The following is a 23894-nucleotide window of genomic DNA, read 5'->3' as shown; positions in this document are numbered from 1 at the left end:
GATGTACATATTATTTAGTTAATCAGCTATTTACTGCATTCATTTAATTAATTATTTTGAATATCTGATTACATATTGAGCCCATAATAGATACTATTTATATATTCTTTATAATTTTTAGCTCGACTTTTCTATGAAAAGGGGAGCTATCCTACTCGCCCCGGCGTCGGCGTCGGCGTCACACCTTGGTTAAGTTTTTCGTACCACCCCACTTTATTTCAGAAGTATTACAAGTATGGCTTTGAAACTTACCATACTTGTTCACCATCATAACCTCCATCTACAGACAAGAGTACATAACTCTGTCAAGGTTTTTGACAGAATTATGGCCCTTTTTTTGACTTAGAAAGTGTATTGAGCTTGGTTAAGTTTTTTGTACCACCTCACTTTATTTCAAAAACCATTGGAGGTATTGCTTTGAAACTGACCATACTTGTTTACCATCACGACCTTCATCAACAGACAAGAGGACATAACTCTGTCAAGGTTTTTGACAGAATTATGCCCCTTTTTGACTTAGAAAAATACATTGAATATGGGTAAAATCCACTTATTGCCTTAACCCTTTGAGATATTGCTTTGAAACTTTTAATGCTATTTCACATCATTACCCCCATCTGTACGCAAGAGAAGGTAACTCTGTCAAGGATTTGTTTTAAAAATTAAGGCCTTTTATCGACTTAGAATCTTGGTTAAGTTTTTAGTACCAGTCCACTTTTTGACTGAACTGTTTGAGATATTAATTTGAAAGTTGGAATACTTGTTTACAATCATGATTCCCAAACATGTCCAGGAGAAGGTAATTCTGTCAAAGATTTTATTTGAATTATGGCCCTTAACTGTCAATGTTTTGTATTATAGGCAAGCACTAAAAAAGTCGAGCGCGCTGTCTTACGGACAGCTCTTGTTTATTATTAATGTAAAGTAATATAATATAACCATACTGATTTATGAGAACTAGGTTATTCGTTATTAATTGATACTGTATTTCCTTTTCCCTGCTTGCTGAATCTATTTTGCTGGGTTTTACAGGGAGATTTTGTGGATGTAAGTTTTCTTTACCCCACCCACTTGGTAGATGGTGCATGATTCTATATATTATATTATCTATAGAAGTTCTTGTTGTAATTTAAAGGTTTATTTCCCTTGAAAAGTTGTGCAGCCGTTTTAAAGAGCTTATTCAAAATCCTTCTTTTAAGATACAAAGTGATTGACATGTTTCAAAGTTTTGCCTTATATTTTATGATGAAATTTTAAAAATGTTGGTAAAATTTAATCATCCATGAATTTCTATTGCTAAAACGATTTATTGAATGATTTTTAAAATATTTGTATTTCATAATGATGTATATCAAAATTTTGATTTAAGTTTTTTTAAATGGCTGTGGTAAGGGGAGATAATTTATGCTAAGTGATCATTTTTCAGGTTTTATTTTCACAAATAGAAAAAATAACTTCACAGGCATTTGTGGAAAAGTCACCAAATATATTTCAATTTTCATTTATTCGCTTGTTTTCATATTTATACGATTTATCTTTTTGCTTGGGCTATGCGATACAAGACACCAATATTTAAAGGGAGCCATAGTTGATTGGTTAACATGTCTGCCTCTTAATTCAGTTATGATAGGTTAGTACCCTGCTTGTGTCACAGCCATGGTTTCTTATATCGAACTAGTTCTGGTTTGTACAAGTTTAAATAACTTGCTCCGCAGCTGGAATAAAAAAAATGTTTTATCTTAAAATAGATGGAAAATTGAAAATACTGTATGGTTTATAACTTGTTCTTAGTTTGAGAGATACACATATTTGCAAGTTAAGAATGAAGTTAATGCAGTTAAGTTTGTAGAGTCTGGTGCATTATTCTAACTATTGACTTTAGATATATTAATATGAGTAATGAAAACATTTGTTAACAATGTTAGTCTTCGTTATAACCCATTTCTGTATTGTACATATTAACCCATTGACCTGCATGATCTTTATGTATTTACCACATTGTTCAGTTCATAACACAGATGGTCAATGCAAGTAAAATCATTAGCTCGACTATTTGAAGAATAGGGAAAGCTATTGTACTCGTCCATTTGTCCGCATCATACATTGGTTATGTTTTTGCATGAAAGTTGTTATCTCCAAAAGTACTGAAAGGAATAAGTTGAAACTTCACACACTTTTTTGAGAACATAATATACAAGGCCCATAACTCTTACATTGAGGTTGACAGAATCATTGCCCGCTTTGAACGTAGAAATACCAAACACTATTTCTTTTATGATAATTTAATCCTAACTTAAAAGATGGGATGCATGTCTAATGACAATACGTAACAAAACCAGGAAAAGCTTTCTAACTGGAAACTTACATATTAAGATGTTGCTAACTGATGTCAATTGAGATGTTGAAATGTACTTAAATTTGCACACACAAAAAACAACAACAAAAAAACAAATAAAAGAACAAAGAAAAACAAACCATACTCTGCTAGCCTTTATTCTGTTTTGAGATTTTAAAACTATTTTTAGAACCTTAGATTTAGATATCCCTTCAATTTATTTATTTCTTTGTATTGATTAGCATTTTTCTGTACATATTTTTGCTGTTTATGCTTGAAAATGATTATGACATAGCTGTTGCCAAATGTGTGATACACATTAATATAATGTGTTTTTTTCCCATTGCTCTACTTATGACAAATCAAATCCATGAGGATATTAAATTCACACATGAATGATTCAGTTTATAAATTTATAAATTTTGTGGTGTTGGGGGATGTTAATAGATTTTAATACTTACAGTTATTTAATTTTTATTCCTTTGATTATTAGGCATGTAGCTCTTGCTGTAACCTAGTCTGTGGGTCTTTGTCCACGTTCTGTTGCATGAATTTTATTTACATCTTTACCTATTGAAAGATTTCACATAATTAAATACATGAACAATCAGCAGTAGTACATCTTTTGCATTTCCTAGTTTTCAGAGATTTTTAAAAAAATATTTACAGACTTATGACCCTTTAACATTATTTTTTTCAAGTATGCAACTGTATAGGGAGACATTTGTTACTTTTGGTAAAAGATGTGGTTTTGTTTTCTTTTTATGGTTGTTTCAGTAGTAGAGATATGATATAGTTAATACAACATGTATCTCTGTGCTTGTGAGAAATTTATTCTCCAAAAAATGCATTTTGCTGATGACTTGTAAAAAATTATCTCTCTTATTTTAAAATTTTCAAGTAGTATTTAATGAACATACCATTCCCTTTAGTTATTATATGGATTTGGTTTAAACCCTATCTAACTCTTTACCTGCTAATATATTATATAGATTTGTTCATTTTTCAATTCATCATTTTTTGGAAATTTTCAAAATATTTACTGACAAAATAGCAGTGTAGACCACAATCAGATGGTTTGGATGTGCTGTCTCATCTTGGTCTGCACTGGTCACATGAGTAGAATCCTATTTTCACATTGATGAAGGAGGAGTATTTGATAATTTCTTCATTACATCAATTTCATACAGCTGATGTGCAGTTTGGTGCAATTAAGATGCTGAATGAAAATTAAAAGATTAACCATTAGGTTTTTTTGTGTTAAATGAGTCATTAGATTATTAAACATGGTGCTATATGACAAATTTTTGCTGACAAATTGCATACAAATAACATGTGTTTTATATAGATATCATGTTTTGTATGTCATAGAGGTAAGAAATGTTGTTTTAACCTATATATTATAAAGATTCTGTTGTATATTTTACCAGTGTACTCATTGGTATATTAATTATTTATAGGGCTCGGATGTTGAAGGAAAGTTGCGGAATCTCGAGGATCAACTTCGAGCGGTCAAATCTCACAATGTTGACTGGGAGAAAAAATTCATGTATGAACTTTTGATTTTCATACCTTTCTGTTAGAAAACCTTAGGATTTTTGTAAGCATTTTGGTAAATTTATGTTGTGTTTTAATACATAGTCATTCTTGTATGCCTGATTTATAAGTTGTAAAAAAACACAAACATATCAAAATGCAACTGCTTTGCATCCAATGGCTGTAAATATTCATAATTGTGAATTAATTCAGGTCATTGAAGAATGAAAATGAAAGAATTTTGACAGAAGAGGGACAGTTACGAAGAGAATGTAGAGACCTGGAGAAAAATATGGCACTAACTAAACATGAACTTAAAGAGGTATTATATGGATTTACAAACTTACTTTGCCATAAAAAGTATGGCACTAACTAAACATGAGCTCAAAGATATATGTATTTACTCACACCCATAGTATAGAAAATCATATAAAAGATTTTCTGGTGAAACAAGTCTTAATGGTTAATTCTAAAAAAAAAATGATGGTGTTCATTTATTGTTCTTAAGCTTCACTAAGTCTTATTAAAAAGAAACACTGAACAGTTTATTCTAAAAAATTGACCAGTGAAGGAGTTAGAGTATTGGAATGCTTAATCAGTGAACACATTAGAGAATTAGGGCATAACTATATGCCAACATACCTTTCAAAGGGGTGATAATAAAGTCCCTCCACCTTCACATGCATACTGTCCTGAAAAATGAAATAAAAAAGAAATGACTTGAATTATTATTTAGTTATCTGAACCTGTATTAAAAGTTGATGATTTAATATTTCTTGCAGTATCAACGAAAGTTTGAGTTTGAGCAAGAAGGAAAGCGTAAATTAGAGTTTCAGATAAAGGAGAGAGAAAGACAACTTGACAATGAAATATCTAGAAACAGAGATGCTGAAGCTAGCAAAATGAACATTAATGAAAGAGTTTCTCATCTTGAAAAAATGGTAAGACTCTTCTCTTATTGTTCATATATAATAATACCCTCTGGACAGCTTTAACTAATGAAAAATGTATTCCATCTATATATGTATATATTATGTCATGTGTAATGGGCGAAAAATGTTGAATTTTATTTTGAAATGGTAAAAGCTTAACTGAATTTTTAATTATTTGAAATCAAACTATTTGATAAGTATATATTTCTATTTTATTACAAGTTTTTCTGTTTAATTAACATCAGTACTATAGGTAAGCATATAATGTTTTCATATTATTTCAGTTAAATGACAGCAAAGAGAAGTTTAGACAGGAGCAAGAAAATTCCAACAAAGCCAAGAAACACCTAACAGAGATCCAACAGGTATGTGTTCATAGCTACATCAGAGATTAAAGCACTTCAGTACTGTAACTCAAGTTACTTTACAACTGGTACTAAATATAGTTTTTATCCTGTTATATATAAAAAATCTATATTTTAAATCAACTCTTTGTAACTTGTAATCTTATGATCTAATGGACCAGCTACTGAAAGTTAAAAAAATTATTTATTTTTTGGATAACTTGGGTTTCCTATTTTCAAATGAAGATTGGTTTCATTTAATTTATATGCATATATGTTCATAGGAAGGAAGATTTTATCTATGTCTTAAAGTCTTCTAATCATTTTTCATGAGTCAGATTGGATTTAAGTCAAGACAGTACCTTATAAAGAAGTTGAATCAATGCATAAAAGGGAAGGGGATAATATTATTGATGGAACTTAATGAGCATGTATGGTTGTGTTTACAGAGATTGACAATAACCGAACAAAGCTACCAGGATATAAGCAATAAATACAATGAATTACAAAGTGCTAAATCAGCCGTAGAGAAAGAATTAAGAGATCTTAGACTGGCTCTAGAGAGTGAAACATTAAACAGGAATCAAGCGTCAGAACAGTCCGCGGAACTACATGGTAAGTTTTTAGTGATATAAGTGTACCAGTCTATTATCTCTACAATTTTATTTGCTGTATTAGATAAACCCTGATTTTGAGCAGTTGGCACATTAGGAAAATTTTGATGTGAAAACAATTTGAAAAGTTGAACATGAATAAAACAGTATAACTTTTATTTTCTGCAGTAGCAATGTAGTGATTTTGAAGTGTTACATGGTTAAATGTGGTTGACTGTTTAAAAAGTCTTATGAACACTGACTGTTAAGGGTTTATATACAGCGCCATGTAATAATTTGTTTTATGAATAGATGATGACTTTGTCTTGCCATAGATAGTGTCTAGTTCAGGAACTGTTTCAGGACATTGATAATTTATATTGAACTTTTTGATTAATTATCCTTTAGGATAATTTTTTAGGTGTAAATTTTATTGGACATTTTTCTTCTCTAACCTTTAGGATGATTTTAGGTGTGAATTATATTTAACTTTCTAATTCTGAATCCTTCATTGATGATTTTAGGTGTAAACTATATTAACATATGTAATTTTGTATCCCTCAGATCGTATACGATACCTACAGACAGAATTAGATAAGGCCACTGAGAGAGACAGATATAATGCCAATGAGATTCATAAATTACAAGATAGCATCAATACTCTAGAAAAGGTTTGAAATTATCTTATATCTTGATTTGATTACTAGTCCAATTTTACTTCTCATGTGATTGACTCCATGTGAATCTTGGAAAGTCCCGTTTATGAAATATATTTGTTAACTGGGCCTCCCTGGCCAAATATCTCTGAATTTGAAACCTGTTGCCCCTCATTGTTGTGGGTGCAAATCCTGATAGCATTTTTGGTTTCTTTTGTGTAATGAAGCTTTTCAACTGGCTTACAGACCATCTGTGGTTCTACTCAAATGCCTGAAATATTGCAGGGAGGGCACTTGAGGACTTTCTCCATCAATAAAGCCATAATTACCTGAACAGTGTTGGTTTGTTTGTTAAAGCAATTATTCATTATGTTACTAGCTATTCTGATCTTAATTTGTTTAACTTACAGTATATGTAGGTTGTATTGTCAGTACATATTAATTATTGGAAAAGAATGTGCTTGTTTTGATAGATTTTATTGTTCATTTATCCTATGAAAATTGAATTTTCCTAATGGTGAATTTAGTTTTCACACAGATAAAGCAGTAACATACTTGTGCCTATATGATATAGATTTATAGATGTTTAATTAAGACTGAAATTTGACAATTTTGTATAAGTTAAACAGTATATTGACTCATACATATACATATATTTTCTGTATATCAAAAGGGCAAGAAACATGCAGAATTGGAGTTACAGAACTTTGCTAAGAAGTTGGAGACAGAGCGAGGCTCCCATAAAGAAACTGTGGCAAAGTTTAACCTTGACAAGAAAAATATTCTCATGTCAACGGAAGAGGCAAATATGGAAGCTATCAGAGGTTTGTCTATTTAAATTGTATTGAGAATATTAAAATTCTGATAACTTGCTTTAAAAAAAAAAGAGGATTATGATGAAACCAAAAAGAGAAAGAGTTCTTTAAAATTCAAATAACAAACTAATGTCAGTATGCATATCTGTAGTAGTAAATGGATTTTCATTTCATCACATAGAAACACATCAGAACAAGCTTTACTGTTATTTAAGGCTGCTGGAAGGGACTAAAGCCTATAATTTTTATCCAGTTCAGGAGACTAATGTTTGCTTCCACTTAATGGACTGACAAGTCAGTGACCTATGTTTTCAACCAGTGTAAGAGTGCCAATTGTCTCTCTTAGTGGATTTTTTTTGTGACCGCCCATCTATTAATCTTTTTAACAACTCTAGGTGGCATCTCAACAAGTGATATTTTTATATTTCTATATATACATTGTTTCAGATATGCAGCATAAGTTGGAGCAGGAACAGCAACAACGAAAGATGACAGAGGAGCGTTTATTGACAGTAGAGAAAGAGAAGAGTGGGTACTCAGTAGATTTACAGCAGTTACGCAATCAAGTTCAATCTTTACAGTCAGAACTAAAAAATGAAGCTGATAAAGTGAGTTGATATGTTAGTTATACAAGGACACCAAGGACAATGGTTGACCCCTCTTAAAGGTTATGCTATGCTATGATGGTATGGGTGAGCCAACTGATTGGTTTTCCCATTGATTGAAGTTACCTTAATATTAATATTATTAATTGATATGATTCTGGTCCAAAAACCTAGAATATTTGATGGGTTTTAAAAATTTAAGTAAGACATCTCATTATTCACTTGTCTAATAGTTAATTCAAAGCTAAATTTATATTTACTATGAGATTGTTCAATATCACATCATTAAGGAAGTTTTGTATTATTTTTCAGTCACGTAACTTATCACTTCAAGTAGAGCAGGAGATACAGCGTAGATCATTGATGCATTCAGATTATAAAAATCAGTCAGCGGATATCACTAAACTTAAATCAAAAGAGAAACTACTACAGTCGGTATGTTACACAATTCTCTTTTTTATACCCCCACAAACGAAGTTTAGGGGGTGTATATAGGAGTCAGCTTGTCGGTCCGTTGGTTGGTCCACATCATGGTTTCCGGACGATAACTAGAGTTTGGAATGATGTATTGTAATCAAACTTGGTATATAGCAACCTTATGTGGAAACTCAGGTTGGTGTATAGTAAGCTTATATGAAGACCTGGGTTGGTATTGCATTTAGACCCCCTGGGGTCAAGGTCACTGTTACTAAAAATAGAAAAATGGTTTCTGGACAATTACTAGAGTTAGGAATTAGATATTGTAATCAAACTTGGTGTATAGTAAGCTTATATGAAGACTCCGGCTGGTATTGTTTTTGGAACCCCTGGGGTCAAGATCAAGGTCACTGTTACTAAAAATAGAAAAACGGTTTCTGGACAATAGCTGGAGTTAGGAATGAGATATTGTAATCAAACTTTGTGTATAGCAAGCTTATTTTGAGACTCCAGTTGTGACTACAATTAATTGAAATATTTCTTTGTACACAGTTGATAGTTTGTGTTCAAATTTTTCTTCAGACTACTTTTTATACCCCTAAAAACGAAGTTTGGGGGGGGGTATATAGGAGTCACCTGGTGGTCGGTCGGTCCAGACGTCCGTTGCATTTTCCTTGTCCGGAGCATAACTTGAAGACTGATGGTTGGAATTCAATATAACTACATACAGTGGTCAAGCACATTGAGAGGAAGTGCAGTGCAGAAGAACCATAACTCTATCTTGACTAATTACAGAGTTATTGCCCTTTGTTACTTTTCCTTGTCCGGGGCATAACTTGAAAACTACTGGTTGGAATTAAAAACAACTTCATACATTTGTCACAGACAATAAGGGGAAGTACAGTGCACAAGAACCATAACTCTATCTAAAGTAATAACAGAGTTATTGCCCTTTGTTACTTTTCCATTGCTTTCTTTTGTCCGGACCATAACTTGAAGACTAATGGTTGGAATTCATTATAACTTCATAGAATGGTCAAGCACATTGAGAGGAAGTGCAGTGCACAAGAACCATAACTCTATCTTGACTAATTACAGAGTTATTGCCCTTTGTTACTTTTCCTTGTCCAGAGCATAACTTGAAAACTACTGGTTGGAATTAAAAACAACTTCATACAATTGTCAAACACAATAAGGGGAAGTGCAGTGCACAAGAACGATAACTCTATCTAAAGTAATTACAGAGTTATTGCTGTTTGTTACTTTTCCATTGCATTCTTTTGTCCGGACCATATCTTGAAGACTAATTATTCATTATAACTTCATACAATGGTCAAGCACATTGAGAGGAAGTGCAGTGCTCAAGAACCATGACTCCATTTTGACTTATTACAGAGTTACTGCCCTTTGTTACTTTTCCTTGTCCAGAGCATGACATGAAAACTACTGGTTGGAATTCAAAACAACTTCAAACAATGGTCAAGCACAATAAGGGGAAGTGCAGTGCACAAGAACCATAACTCCATCTTGACTAATTACAGAGTTATTGCCCTTTGTTACTTTTCCATTGCTTTTTTTGTCCGGAGCATAACTTGAAGACTTATGGTTGGAATTCAATATAACTTCATACAATGGCCATGCACATTGAGAGGAAGTGCAGTGCACAAGAACCATAACTCCATCTTGACTAATGACAGAGTTATTGCCCTTTGTTACTTTTCCTTGTCCAGAGCATAACTTGAAAACTACTATTTGGACTTCAATACAACTTCATACAGTTGTCAAGGACATTAAAAGGAAGTGCAGTGCACAAGAGCCATAACTCCATTTTAACAAAATACAGAGTTACTGCCCTTTGATACTTTTCCTTGTCCGGAGCATAACTTAAAAGGTACTGGTTGGAATTCAAAACAACTTCATACAATGGTCAAGCACAATAAGAGGAAGTACAGTGCACAAGAACTATAACTCCATCTTCAGTATTTATAGAGTTATTGCCCTTTGTTCCTTTTCCTTGTCTCTGGACTTATTACAGAGTTATTCAATAAAACTTCATCAATGGCCAACCATGTTGAAAGGAAATGCAACATACAAGAACCACAACTATCTTTAATTGCCCACAACCATAACTCTATATTTCAATTCTTTTACAAGGTATTCTGTTACTAGTTTTTTATAACTTCAAAATTTGTTTCCAGTTATACTTATCAAATGAAGCTTAAGAACTTGAAATAGTTGGTTAGGCTAGACAATTACCTTAAATAGCTTTCATACATTAACGTTAAATGTTTTTAAGAAATTTTGAAGTAAAAATGTTGATAGTGAGTGTGATGATAATATGTTTGATGTTTTTAGGATATTGAAGTTGTACAGAAAGAGAAGTACACCCTGGAAGAAGAAATAAGAAAATTAAAAGAGTGAGTTATTTAGTTTTAGATATGTACTTTGTGAAAGTCAGTTTTTATGGCCCTGAAGGGCGGCATATAGAAATCACACCGACCGTCATTCTGTCCCTGCGTCCCCACTTACACAACATTAGTGTCCGGACTGTAACTTTGTCATGCATTGAGGGATTATAAAATAACTTGCCTTAAATGTCTAACACATCAAGATGATGTGTCACGTTTAAAAACCACGTCCCTACCTCAAAGGTCAAGGTCACTCTCATAGTTTGAAGGTTCACATTCTCACAATGAGAGTCTTAAGGTACACACATTCGTGTCCTGACTGTAACTTTGTCATGCATATATCTGAACTTTTATTTTCGTTCATTAATTTGAAGGAAGAATTGCTAATTTCATCTCTGGTTCAACACTCGATAAGATGGTAAATTATTGGAAAAAATATCTAATTTTGCAACTTTTTACATGAACATGATGATTCTACCCATGTCCCAGCTCATATAAAGCAGATTTACTTTTTGTAACCAAGCTGTGCAACTGCAAATTATATATATATTAAATGTTTTATAGGGAGATGTCATTAAATGATTTACAAATGAAGGAACTTCAGGATCAACTGGAAGCAGAACAATATTTCTCTGTATGTAGTCTTCTTATTAATTACCTAAACCCCTTGTTATAAACCATCTTTACTACATTGAACTGTAGGGGTTTCCTTATTGTTTATGTATTTTATTGACAACAAAGGTCATTTTGTACATTAATTCTTTTGAATGGACAATTATATGAAATGATTTGTCTTAAAATAACATATTTAATTTTTAGAAAAGCTGAAGGTCGCATTAAGGTTATTGACTTCAAACCACAAGTATTCAACAACACCTGTCAGTTTAAATATTTTCATTGGTATTAAGATTTTAATACAAGTGAACATTCCTTCCAAATTGTAATAAATAAAGTTAAATTATTAATGTTATACTGATAATACTTGCATAGGTATTTTAAAGTAGATTTTGATATTATCAGGTATATATAGAGGATATTTGTTTAGTTCAGTGTAAGATCGGAATATATTTCACCGAGTGAGTACCAAAAGGTATATTTCACGAGTGGCGTAGCCACGAGTAAAATATGAACTTTTGGTGTTCACAAGGTGAAATATATTTCGATCTTACACTAAACTAAACAAATTTTCTTTTTATTATATGCAAAGAAACGTTTTAAAAAGACATTAAACCTGATACTGAATGAAAAGCGCGTCAAATAATAATACAACGTGATGTCATTTACGACATCACTACATTAAGTTGGTACCCAGTTTTGTGCACGCTGGTATTTCACTGAAACAACGTAAGGGGCTTAAATTCAAAACAGTGAAATATCAAAGTGGTAATTTCACTGTTTCAAACAGTGAAATTACCAGTTTTATATCACTGATATATTTCTATAAACCACCGAAAAGCATGTAATAAAAAGCTTGTAAACCTTTTATACAGATGTATATAAGCCAGAGTTATAGGACTCTTTTAGCCAGAGTAGTTAAGATTGCTGACTTCAAATTCATTAGCTTTTAACTGATGTTGGTTCGAATCCCATCAGGGACTTTGGATTTTTTTTTAATGTATAGAAGTATAGAAATTTTACCTTTATGATGTATTTTAAAGCAAGAAGACTTGATTTGCCTACTTAATTTTTGTATTTGGTCTGTGTATTCACCAAAAAGAGAAAGAAAATATAAGATATGTAATTCTATATTGCAGTCATTGTATAGAAATCAAGTTAAAGAGCTAAAAGATGAGATAGAAGGAAAGAATAAAAATTTACAAGATGCTCAGGCAGATCTCAAGAGCGTTGACCAAGAAAAGTAAGTCATGTCTTGCCAATTTTCCAATGCTATATTCTTTCCAGATTTCAAACTAATGAAATATGAAATATTCTGACTGTATATGTATTGAGTATACCGTTACAGACCTGTTATTGTTCTGAAATGTGAAATTCATATGGTAAATGCTGGTAAAATTAAGGAACACAAGAGCTGGTTTATATATGGCTGAAATGATGTTAGAATAGATGGCTAGACTCTTAGCCAGAGTAGTTCAAATTCATTAGCTTTTCACAGATGTTGGTTCGAATCCCGTCAGGGACTTTGAATTTTTTAAATGTATAGAAGCTATCCAGCTGGCATATGAAAGGTTGGTGGTTCTATTTAGGTCCTCTCTTATGCCTGAGCTAAGATTTGACAAAAGAAAATTAAGAATAAGAATGATATAAAATTTTGTAAACCAAATATTTTGTATTAACAGGGATTCTCTAGGTGGACAGTTACAGCTTGCCATGGCAAAGGCAGATTCAGAGCAACTTGCTAGAACTATTGCTGAGGAACAATTATCTGATGTAGAAAAAGAAAAGACAATGTTAGAACTAGAAATTAAAGAAATTCTTTCAAGGCATAAAAGTGAACTAAACAAAAAAGAAAGTGTGATATCAATGGTAGGTATCTTCATTATCTAGATAACAGAACTGAGCTTATTTTTAGTAAGTAACTTAATGTAACTTTCATTAAAATTTGGATTGGTCTTGCAGTCAATGCTGATTACTGTAACATTTAAGGTTGTTTTGTTGACCACATACATATATATGGATAGATGGCAGTATGGAGATTATGCACGTCTTTTTTTTTCTTCCTATGTTGAAAATTCTGGTTGCTATGGCAACAAATAGTCTGAAAATATGGCAAATTTAACACATAAACTGGATCCAGTGATAACTTAAAAAGTACTGAAAATATTTTTATGAAACTTAAAATATGGGTAGATGGCAGTCTGGAGATTATGCACATCTTTTTCTTTTCTTCCTATGTTGAAAATTCTGGTTGCTATGGCAACAAATAGCCTGAATTTCAAGATTTCTGATTTAAATTGTTCAGCTTTTTCACTGTAAGTTCCTTATTTCTTAAGGTGTTTACTTCAAACTTTAAATATAAGTTTTTGGTCATCAACCACATCATATGTGACAAGGTTTACAACTCTATTACAAAAATTATCAGTATTACCTCCCTTGAACTTAGAATTTTTATGAAAAAAAAAATGTTGTCTTTTTTAAATAACTTCTTTATTTCCTAATGTATCTACTTCAAACTTCATATATATGTTTCTTATTATCACTCAACATTTTTGAGAAGGTTAAATACTCTAGCAAGACTATTTCCAGAATTATGTCCCCCTTGAACTTAGATTTTTTTGGAGAAATTGGTATTTTTCTTTCCCCCTCTTCATTCCTTATAGGATTTACTTTAAAATACCACATTGTAATAATATGACAAGGTTGTAAAAACAATTTCTTTACTAGGCAGGGAAACTTAACACATTACTGTGATATAGACAAACTTAGAACTCAAAAGATATAAGTTCATTCATATCATTCATTCACTGGTAAAATTGAATGGCCAATGGCCCATCAGAATGTTGCTGGGGTTCAAACCGGTAGGGGACTTATGGATTGCTTGCAATACTATGATAATTGCTTGTTTAATGATAATATATCTACATGTGAATAATATATGAGCCGCGTCACGACAAAACCAACGTAATGCTTTTGCGACCAGCATGGATCCAGACCAGCCTGCGCATCCGCGCAGTCTAATCAATCAGGATCCATGCTGTTCGCTAACCAACCCTATTACAAGTAGAGAAACTGATAGCGAACAGCATGGATCCTGATCAGACTGCGCGGATGCGCAGGCTGGTCTGGATCCATGCTGGTTGCAAACGCACTATGTTGGTTTTTGTCATGACGCGGCTCATATCTACATGTGACGTGTTAAGTGTCTATATGAAAATTACAATAAGAATAAAACATATTGATATATTTGTTTATTATCTTCACAGTTAGAGGAAACTAAGAGAGAATATGTGAAAAGTGTTGAGTCGTTACAAAATGAAAAAGATGATTTGAATAACAGACTTAAAAAATTGACAGATGGTAAGATATTTTACTTGGTTTGTTTTAAATTAATGTATTTTTTCATGTGAAAAAGAAAGCAACAAAATCCCATGTGGAGATTTATAAATTTAATTGCACTTAGAACATGTGTTATTAGTTTGTCTGTTTTGAGGAAAAATGTCAAGCTAATATGGTCGCTACTGCTTTGTTGTCATCATGCAAAAACTTTAATGTAAACCATTATTCAAACATTTCAAAAAGTATTGTCATGAAACTTGAAATACCTGCTTATTACAGCATGGTGCATTTTTTAGACTAGTGGCGTAATTCTGAAAGCAATGTTTTTGGAGCTTTGCCCTTTTTTAACACAGAAATTGTAACAAAAAAGCGATAACGCGGCATGCAGTACTCTTGTATTTAGTGTGTTATATATAGTACAGTTATTTTTATATAATAGTAAATTTAACCTTTCTTAATGGGGCATTTCATGATATGCTGTCTTAATATGGTTACTGCTCATTAAGTTGAAACTGATTTTTAGCCAGCACTACAAAGCTATTTACCTCTGCGACAAAACATATTCTTTCAATATATTTCTTCTTATAGACATACGCAATATACAGGCCAAACCTGTTGTAACAGATGACATGGAGAAATTAAAGAAGAATCTTATAGAGGAGAAAATGAAGAAAGAACAAGCCGTAAATAAATTAGCAGAGATCATGAACAGAAAGGGTTTCAATAACCAAGGAATCAAGAAAAACCATGCATCTGCACAGGAACTTAAGAAAAAGGAGAAAGAATGTAGGAAGTTACAGCAAGAACTAAGCATGGTGAGAAAAATATGACTTTTCATTATCCTGTACATTAATAATTAGTCTACTTTGAGGACCGTATATTTATTTATATTTAATTTCAGTCTACACATTTGCCTTTCTGGTATGAATGTGCAGTCAGGGTGTTTTTAGTGATTTGACTGTTTATCATGATAAGGTCTTCAATAGAATTTTGTTTTGAAAATTTTCATCTTATCATTGATAACAATTACTTGATTACAGTGTTCTGATTGAAGTAAGTTATCACCTTCTTTGCTCAACAGAAGCTGTCAGTGCAGCTGGCATCAACTGTATTATACAAGATTTATTATGCAAACTGGATTGAAGCTGAAATTGATAGAGAACTATTATATAAACTTTTAAATAAATATTTGATAGTAATCCAATAAATGCTCGAATTAGTTTTATGTTTAAACGTGATTTTTCTTAACATATTTATAAATCATTTCATACTTTTTTATAGGAAAGAGAAAAATATAGCAAAATGGTAGAGAAATATCAACGAGACCTCAGTGAAACCCAAGCTGCGCTATACGAGGAGGGTCAATTACGCAATAAACTTCAAATGGAGCTTGACTCGAAGGACAGTGAGATCGAGCTTCTACAACAGAAACTTGTTGTTACTAACCTTGACACAGCATCTATACATAGTGGTAGTCTGGAGGACGGTGATATGTCCCTCAGTATACATAACTCTAGCATATCATCAGGTACGTTGAATGTTATAATGTTCGATTGCAGGATTTCTTTTTCTTCGTTATTTAGTTGCTGTGGATATGTGGATCTCAAATATATATGGATTTCAAAACGTACATAATATTTAGAGATAGTTAAAAATAAAATACATGTAAACATTGAATGAAAGCAAAAGATATATCATGAATGGTACATTACTTTTATTGAGCTGTCAGTGATAACAATATAAAATTAAATTGAAATCAGATGATCATAAAATTCAACTTGACTATTAAAATAAAAACTCTAGGAAGAAAATTCAAGAGTTTATGTAGGTATAGGTGTCAAGTTTACATTAAATTTCAATCTTTTAATTTTGTAAAGGTCACTTAAGAAGAAATTCTGTGCAAATTTTTATATCTTTATTATATTTTATAAAAAAGAATGACAAGAAATATGCTTTTGAATGTTTAGGTATATTATATTACACTGTTACAGCATCTGACAGTCATATGGAAGGATGGTTATCAGTCCCTAACAAACAAAACATCAAGAAATATGGCTGGAGGAAACAATATGTGGTAGTCAGTTCACGGAAAGTTCTCTTCTACAATAATGAGGCAGAGAAACAGAAAGCTGCTCCAGTACTTATCCTTGATATTGAGTACGTATTTTTTTGTCTTATATTTCTCTGTGTAATAAATTTGATGTACAGTTTATTCGGAACAGTATACAAAAGTTTCTGGACTTTAATGTCAGAATACAAAAATTGAACAAGAAATTCTTTTCAAAGAATCATAATGTTTGGCATAACATTCATGTCATTCTGAGATAACAACAACAACAAAAGAGTGCGATAGAACAGAAAACCTTTACAAGCTGAGAGCCTTTGCTACGAGTATAGAGCCAGGCTAGCCTGCAGTCTATGACTTTACTGTTGCCTCTGGGAGTCAAGATGTTAATATTTAACAATTCATGAATTATTACCTCACTGGTAATGTATTAAAAGTGATATAAATTTTACATTTTTCCCTCTTCAGAAAATTATACCATGTTCGGTCTGTGACACAGGGAGATGTTTATAGAGCAGATGCTAAAGATATTCCAAGAATATTCCAGGTAATATGTTGATAATATACTGGTACACATTAAACATTTAGTAAATTGACTGAACCATGTGTCTACTTGCTTGTGCCTGAAAATACTGTATGGAGATATTGTATCTAGATGTCTTCCTCCAGGAGTTTGGAGCTGGAAAGTTTCTATTTGACTTTAACGTAGTATCTGTTTGATTTAATATTCATCCAGCCAAACCATTGAAAAGAGGATGTAGGATTTTGTCTTGGTGGAACATATACATGTTATTTCAGTATAAGATATGAGCCAAAATTTTTAGTTTTCATTTTAAAATGTAAATATATGTATGTTTGCAGGTGTTGTATGCAACAGAGGGGGAGAATAGAAAATCAGAGGAGAGTCCTCTAGATATTAGTCTTCAGCAGGTAACATTCTTGATATTACAAGATTTTTATGCTCTCTGGACATTCATTTAGGTAAAGCATTTAGTTGCTGGTTGATCCCTCCTTCCATCTGTCACATTGTCTCTCATAGCACCTTCAGCTTAGATATTTGCTATAGTATTTTCGTTTCACCTTTTGTTGCAGTTTTTAGCAATTTTGATCAAGGTAACTGAGGCTAGAAAATATGAGGGTGTATCAATTTTTTTATGCAATATGAATTTTCTAATTAAGCTTGTGATTCTTGTTTATGTGTTAACTATGCTATGCTGCAAGGCATCTGCTTTCAAATGAAAATCAAAATTTTGTGTATAGCCAACCAATTAAGTATGTAAATAATACCTTACAAGAAATTAAATATTATCATGATTTTGGAAGGTATTTTATAAGAAATATCCAAAGGGGTTAGATTTTAGCAGATGTGATATTGTGTTGTTACTTTTTCAGCCAAAAGCTGGTACTATAGAGTATAAAGGTCATGAGTTTTTAGAGTTACATTTCCGTACGCCCACCACATGTGATTCATGTAACAAACCAATGTGGCATATGTTACATCCTCCACCGGCTATGGAATGTAGACGTAAGTATTGTTGCTTAGTTACGTTTCACAATAATTTATACACAGTACCCCTTTGTTATTATGTAAACATTGTGTTGACTTTAAATAAAAACCATAATCATTAATTGAATTTTAATTTAAATTGAATGCATCTTCACATCATCCAGAATTATTTGTTAGCATAATTACCTAAGTTAAATATTTTACAAGGAATTGTAACTATTAGTAGCCCAGGATGAGAAATCAAGAAAGATTTCATTTTCATAGAGAGGCACTACATTGGGCCAGCTACATGAGCTATTGAACATTGCTATTTTCATAAAGTGTATGGGTAGTAAATGATTGATATATAGTGACATTATAAATATGATATATTTCAGGATGTCATACTAAAGTACATAAAGACCATTTTGACAGGAAAGAAGAGTTTCTCGCATATTGTAAAGGTAAGTAAAAAATTCATTTATCTCTTTTTTACTTTTCAATGTATGCCATTAATTTTATAATCAAAAGATTAGACTTGTAATATTTTACCATAAAAATTAGTATTGAATTAAAGGACATAAACCCTCATGATATCTGTATCTGATAGTTTGACTCCAGATTTTATTGATATCATATTATATTAGGTCATTGTTTTGTAATGCAGATTTGTATTATATTCTAGTAAACTATGATCAAAACATTCAAGCCAAGGAGCTTTTACTGCTAGCTGAATCAGCTGACCTCCAGAAACAATGGGTACTTCACCTCAGCAAGAAAATTTCCAAGAAAGGAATTGTCAGTTCTGGTGGAACATTAGGGTATGTATATGTTCTGTGAAGCTATAATTACCATATTTTTGTTCCATTCAGCTGCACGTGAAAGCATGGTATGTCATCCAAAAAGTTGAAGTTCAATCAAGTTCTTTTGTTTATTTTTGTTAAATTATATGTGATAATACTGTTGAAACAGGTTTAACTAGAGGGTGAAATGTTGTTGAAATAGTTGATATTTTTAGGATGTATAAAGATGGCATGATTTTGATTCACAGACTTGCATGTGTTTAAATATTTTGATGACAACTTCAGAGATACTGGCATGATTTATAGGGTAGGAAATGAGAGAGAAACGTCTGTGTGTGTAGAAATGATTAGGATATGAGCACTACAATATTCTTGTCTCATTTTGAAATCCTACGTAAAAATTCTCCAAAACCATTTAATAAGATACCTTGATTTACTGGTATTAAAGATAATAAGTTACATTTGTTTGTTGGTTGCAGAAGTAAAGATAATGTCTTAATTTTTTGTTGGGCAGAAATAAAGATAATATCTTGTATTTATTGGTTGAGCAGAAATAAAGACAATATCATAAATTTGTTTGTTTACGTAAAGATAATATGTTATATTTATTTGTTGGGCAGAAATAAAGATAATATTTTACATTTGTTTGTTGGGCAGAATAAAAAAATAAAATACATTTGTTGGGCAGAAATAAAGATAACATCTTACATTTGTTTGTTGGGCAGATATCCATTTTTAAGTCAATTCTTTATGAAAATGGTAATATTTTTAAAAAATAAGTATACAGAAACCATTATATTTCTAAATCATATTCCTCACAGTATTAAAACACTTTAAAAAAATCTTTAATTTTATGACAGTGTCACAAATTGGGAGACAGTTTATTTTGATGATGACAGTGAGAAATTGTTCAGCTTCTGAATACAGAGCTGATATTTGTACATGTAATTAATTTTTCCTAAATTCTAGCATTTTTACTTTGTCACTTGAGCTTAGTTTTCACTTTCTAAAAATTTCACTCTAAAATTAGGAAGACTAATAATGCTTATTGCCTCAGTGGCACTTTATATAGGAAAGGTTATCTTTTTACTTGATTTAACATAACTTTAGAATTTTTTTATTGTTTCCTTGTATTTTAGAGTCGGAAAACCACTATTTTTGGAGTTTGGGTAGGCAATATAAAAAAAAATGCCTGGGCTTATATTATCTTGGCTAGTTTATAGTTTTCATCAATCTAGATGTGTTCCTAGCAGAATTTTGCCAAAGGCTTGCAGCATTGATAATGAATTAAGCTTTCAGTTTCGTGAAACTCTGCATACTTTTAATATAGAATTTGCATCAATTAAAAATTTAAACAGCTTTAATAAAAATGAGAAAACAGGGATGCTAAGTGATGTACAAGTCATATTCAATGATTTTTCTAAAGTTCTTGTTAATTTACAATATGATCAAGACCTTTATGACAGTTTTTTTTTTTTTTTTATGAATTTGCTTTAAGTTAGTGAAAAAAGAAAGAAAAAACAACAAAAAACACAACAACAACATTGATAAAAGTAGTCATAGTCATATACTATGTGAATTATGTTTTGTAATAAATTAAGATGATAGACAACGAGAAATCAGATAATTAATTTGTTCTAACACACTTTTAGACATGAAATGAGCCGCGTCACGACAAAACCAACATAATGGGTTTGCGACCAGCATGGATCCAGACCAGCCTGCACATCCGCGCAGTCTGATCAGGATCCATGCTGTTCGCTAACAGACCCTATAACAAGTAGAGAAACTGATAGTGAACAGCATGGATCCTGATCAGACTGCGCGGATGCGCAGGCTGGTCTGGATCCTTGCTGGTTGCAAACCCATTATGTTGGTTTTGTCATGGCGCGGCTCAAATAGACTTTAAATGATGTCGTTATTATTCAATGTAACTGTTTATTTCAATGTTACGTGTTTATACTTTTCTCTTTTTTATTTAACAATTACCCTTAAAGAAATGCCTGTAAATTATTATTTGTGGTAATTTCAGTATGCATTTGTGAATGACTCACATATTGGATGGGTAGATATTTGATATGCACAGTCACGTAAATTTGGGTCTGCTCACTGTTGTCGTGATTAAAGCAAATTCCTTTCCCATATTTATTTTTGTTTCAAGGCAATATTTGGGAGTTTTGTTATATATGGACAACATTATGCTTATTCTTTTGCAGTAGATTTTTTGTGTGTGCGTGTTTGTATAAAACTTTGCAAATAAAAACCCACTAGTTTTCTCTTTTATACTCAACTTTTGGTGTGTTAAATATTGAAGAAATGTAATACTCAACTAGGTATCTGCAGAATTGTTGATTTTCAACTTTGATTTAATGAAATAATTTTCCCGTTTATGTCATGAAACATGAACTTATAATATCTATATATAATTTGCTTTTTAAGTAGGTTTATGTCATGATCTGCCATAAGAATAGAGGTCATGATGGGTCTCCTAATAAGTTTTGTGGCATGTTTTCTGGGTACATATATTCTTGGAAATATTATTTTCTGCCCTATTGTACTGTATGAAGTATTTGCTTGCAAAGACAACTTCTCAACTTGAAGCAATCTGTACTGTGACCCTGTAATCAGCTTGATTACAGTACATTTGTCACATAATAATAAGGCTTAAAATGTATAATTGGGCTCAAAAACATCTATAATCCAAGCCTAATTCTCATTTTATTGAAAGTTGGCAGTTCCTTGCTAAGTTCTGGTAAAAGCTGTCCAAGAATGTTAGATGTACTGCCCGTTGGTATAGAACTCTGAATGGCTTGATTATTGAATGAGCTTGAATAGTGGAGCATGCAGTCTTCCCAAATAATCCTACTGAATGTGTAGTGATGTTTTTGCTTATATTTTGGTTATTTTGTATCAGACTTAATTTTGCTTTAAAAGGTTGTTGCAGAAAAGAAAATGAAGTTTTGGTAAGCAACGGCCATGTAACACATGTTAACAAATTATATTATAAATTAATCACATGTATCCAAAAAGTGAACTTTTCATTCAAGGTTGTAATTATGCCCCCATTTCGAAGAAAAGGGGGTATATTGCTTTGCACTTGTCGGTCCGTCGGTCCGTAGACCAAATGGTTTCCGAGTGATAACTAAAGAACCCTTAGGTCTAGGAACTTCAAACTTGGTATGGTGATTGGTCATGACCAGTAGATGACCCCTATTGATTTTGGGGTCAAGGGGTCAAAGGTCAAGGTCACATTGACCTTGAAAGCAGAAACGGTTTCCGATCAATAACTAAAGAACCTTAAGGCCTAGGAACTTCAAACTTGGTATGGTGATTGGTCATGACCAGTAGATGACCCCTATTGATTTTGGGGTCAAGGGGTCAAAGGTCAAGGTCACATTGACCTTGAAAGCAAAAACGGTTTCCGATCAATAACTAAAGAACCTTAAGGCCTAGGAACTTCATACTTGGTATGGTGATTGGTCATGATCAGTAGATGACCCCTATTGATTTTGGGGTCAAGGGGTCAAAGGTCAAGGTCACATTGACCTTGAAAGCAAAACCGGTTTCCGATCAATAACTAAAGAACCTTAAGGCCTAGGAACTTCAAACTTGGTATGGTGATTGGTCATGATCAGTAGATGACCCCTATTGATTTTGGGGTCAAGGGGTCAAAGGTCAAGGTCACATTGACCTTGTAAGCAAAAACGGTTTCCGATCAATAACTAAAGAACCTTAAGGCCTAGGAACTTCAAACTGGGTATGGTGATTGGTCATGACCAGTAGATGACCCCTATTGATTTTGGGGTCAAGGGGTCAAAGTTCAAGGTCACATTGACCTTGAAAGCAAAAACCGTTTCCGATCAATAACTAAAGAACCTTAAGGCGTAGGAACTTCAAACTTGGTATGGTGCTTGGTCATGATCAGTAGATGACCCCTATTGATTTTGGGGTCAAGGGGTCAAAGGTCAAGGTCATATTGACCTTTTAAGCAAAACCGGTTTCCGATCAATAACTAAAGAACCTTAAGGCCTAGGAACTTCAAACTTGGTATGGTGATTGGTCATGATCAGTAGATGACCCCTATTGATTTTGGGGTCAAGGGGTCAAAGGTCAAGGTCACATTGACCTTTTAAGCAAAAACGGTTTCTGATCAATAACTAAAGAACCTTAAAGCCTAGGAACTTCAAACTTGGTATGGTGATTGGTTATGACCAATCAGATGACCCCTATTGATTTTGGGGTTAAGGGGTCAAAGGTCAAGGTCACATTGACCTTGTAGGTAAAAACGGTTTCCGATCAATAATGAAAGAACCCTTAGGCCTTGGGACTTCAAACTTGAGATGGTGATTGGTCATGATCAGTAGATGACCCCTATTGATTTTGGGGTCAAGGGGTCAAAGGTCAAGGTCACATTCACCTCTTCGGTAAAAACGGTTTCCGATCAATAACTAAAGAACCCTTAGGCCTAGGAACTTCAAACTTGGTATGGTGATTGGTCATGACCAGCAGATGACCCCTATTGATTTTGGGGTTAAGGGGTTAAAGGGCAAGGTCACATTGACCTTGTAGGTAAAAATGCTTTCCGATCAATAACTTAAGAACCCTTATGCCTAGGAACTTCAAACTTGGTATGGTGATTGGTCATGACCAGCAGATGACCTATTGATTTTGAGGTCAAGAGGTCAAAGGTCAAGGTCACATTGACCTTGTAGGTAAAAACGGTTTCCGATCAATTTACTAAAAACGCTTAGGCCTAGGAACTTCAACCTTTGTGTGATGATTGGTCATGACCAGCAGATGACCCCTATTGAGTTTTAGGTGAAGGGGTCAAAGGTCAAGGTCACATTGACCTTGTAAGTAAAAACGGTTTCTGATCAATAACTCAAGAACACTTAGGCCTAGGAACTTCAAACTTGGTATGGTGATTTGTCATGAGCAGCAGATT

General features: G+C 32.6%; 1 protein-coding gene across 3 annotated transcripts in view; it reads left to right on the top strand.

The window, feature by feature from the left end:
- The window catches only part of LOC132723109 (rho-associated protein kinase 2-like), a 55523-nt gene that overhangs the window by 23585 nt on the left and 8044 nt on the right, over nucleotides 1–23894 (top strand). The window contains exons 14-37 of one of the 3 annotated variants that reach the window (XM_060707773.1): nucleotides 1033–1047; nucleotides 3796–3884; nucleotides 4085–4193; nucleotides 4654–4812; nucleotides 5088–5168; nucleotides 5597–5762; nucleotides 6305–6411; nucleotides 7070–7220; nucleotides 7659–7819; nucleotides 8129–8251; nucleotides 10589–10650; nucleotides 11206–11275; nucleotides 12396–12499; nucleotides 12939–13125; nucleotides 14523–14616; nucleotides 15184–15410; nucleotides 15877–16123; nucleotides 16587–16752; nucleotides 17129–17207; nucleotides 17522–17590; nucleotides 18053–18185; nucleotides 18545–18610; nucleotides 18832–18967; nucleotides 20089–20118. In XM_060707773.1, coding sequence (XP_060563756.1) covers nucleotides 1033–1047; nucleotides 3796–3884; nucleotides 4085–4193; nucleotides 4654–4812; nucleotides 5088–5168; nucleotides 5597–5762; nucleotides 6305–6411; nucleotides 7070–7220; nucleotides 7659–7819; nucleotides 8129–8251; nucleotides 10589–10650; nucleotides 11206–11275; nucleotides 12396–12499; nucleotides 12939–13125; nucleotides 14523–14616; nucleotides 15184–15410; nucleotides 15877–16123; nucleotides 16587–16752; nucleotides 17129–17207; nucleotides 17522–17590; nucleotides 18053–18185; nucleotides 18545–18610; nucleotides 18832–18967; nucleotides 20089–20118 — 2831 coding nt within the window. The remainder of the gene's footprint in view (nucleotides 1–1032; nucleotides 1048–3795; nucleotides 3885–4084; nucleotides 4194–4653; nucleotides 4813–5087; nucleotides 5169–5596; nucleotides 5763–6304; nucleotides 6412–7069; nucleotides 7221–7658; nucleotides 7820–8128; nucleotides 8252–10588; nucleotides 10651–11205; nucleotides 11276–12395; nucleotides 12500–12938; nucleotides 13126–14522; nucleotides 14617–15183; nucleotides 15411–15876; nucleotides 16124–16586; nucleotides 16753–17128; nucleotides 17208–17521; nucleotides 17591–18052; nucleotides 18186–18544; nucleotides 18611–18831; nucleotides 18968–20088; nucleotides 20119–23894) is intronic. The other 2 variants (XM_060707774.1, XM_060707776.1) reach the window with 2 other exon arrangements.

Source organism: Ruditapes philippinarum, unplaced genomic scaffold (genome assembly GCF_026571515.1).
Source record: "Ruditapes philippinarum isolate M1 unplaced genomic scaffold, ASM2657151v2 ctg1748_1_1_1_1, whole genome shotgun sequence".
Classification (NCBI taxonomy): domain Eukaryota; kingdom Metazoa; phylum Mollusca; class Bivalvia; order Venerida; family Veneridae; genus Ruditapes; species Ruditapes philippinarum.
Note: the sequence above shows the minus strand (reverse complement) of the source record. Positions and strands in the feature narration are given on the sequence as shown.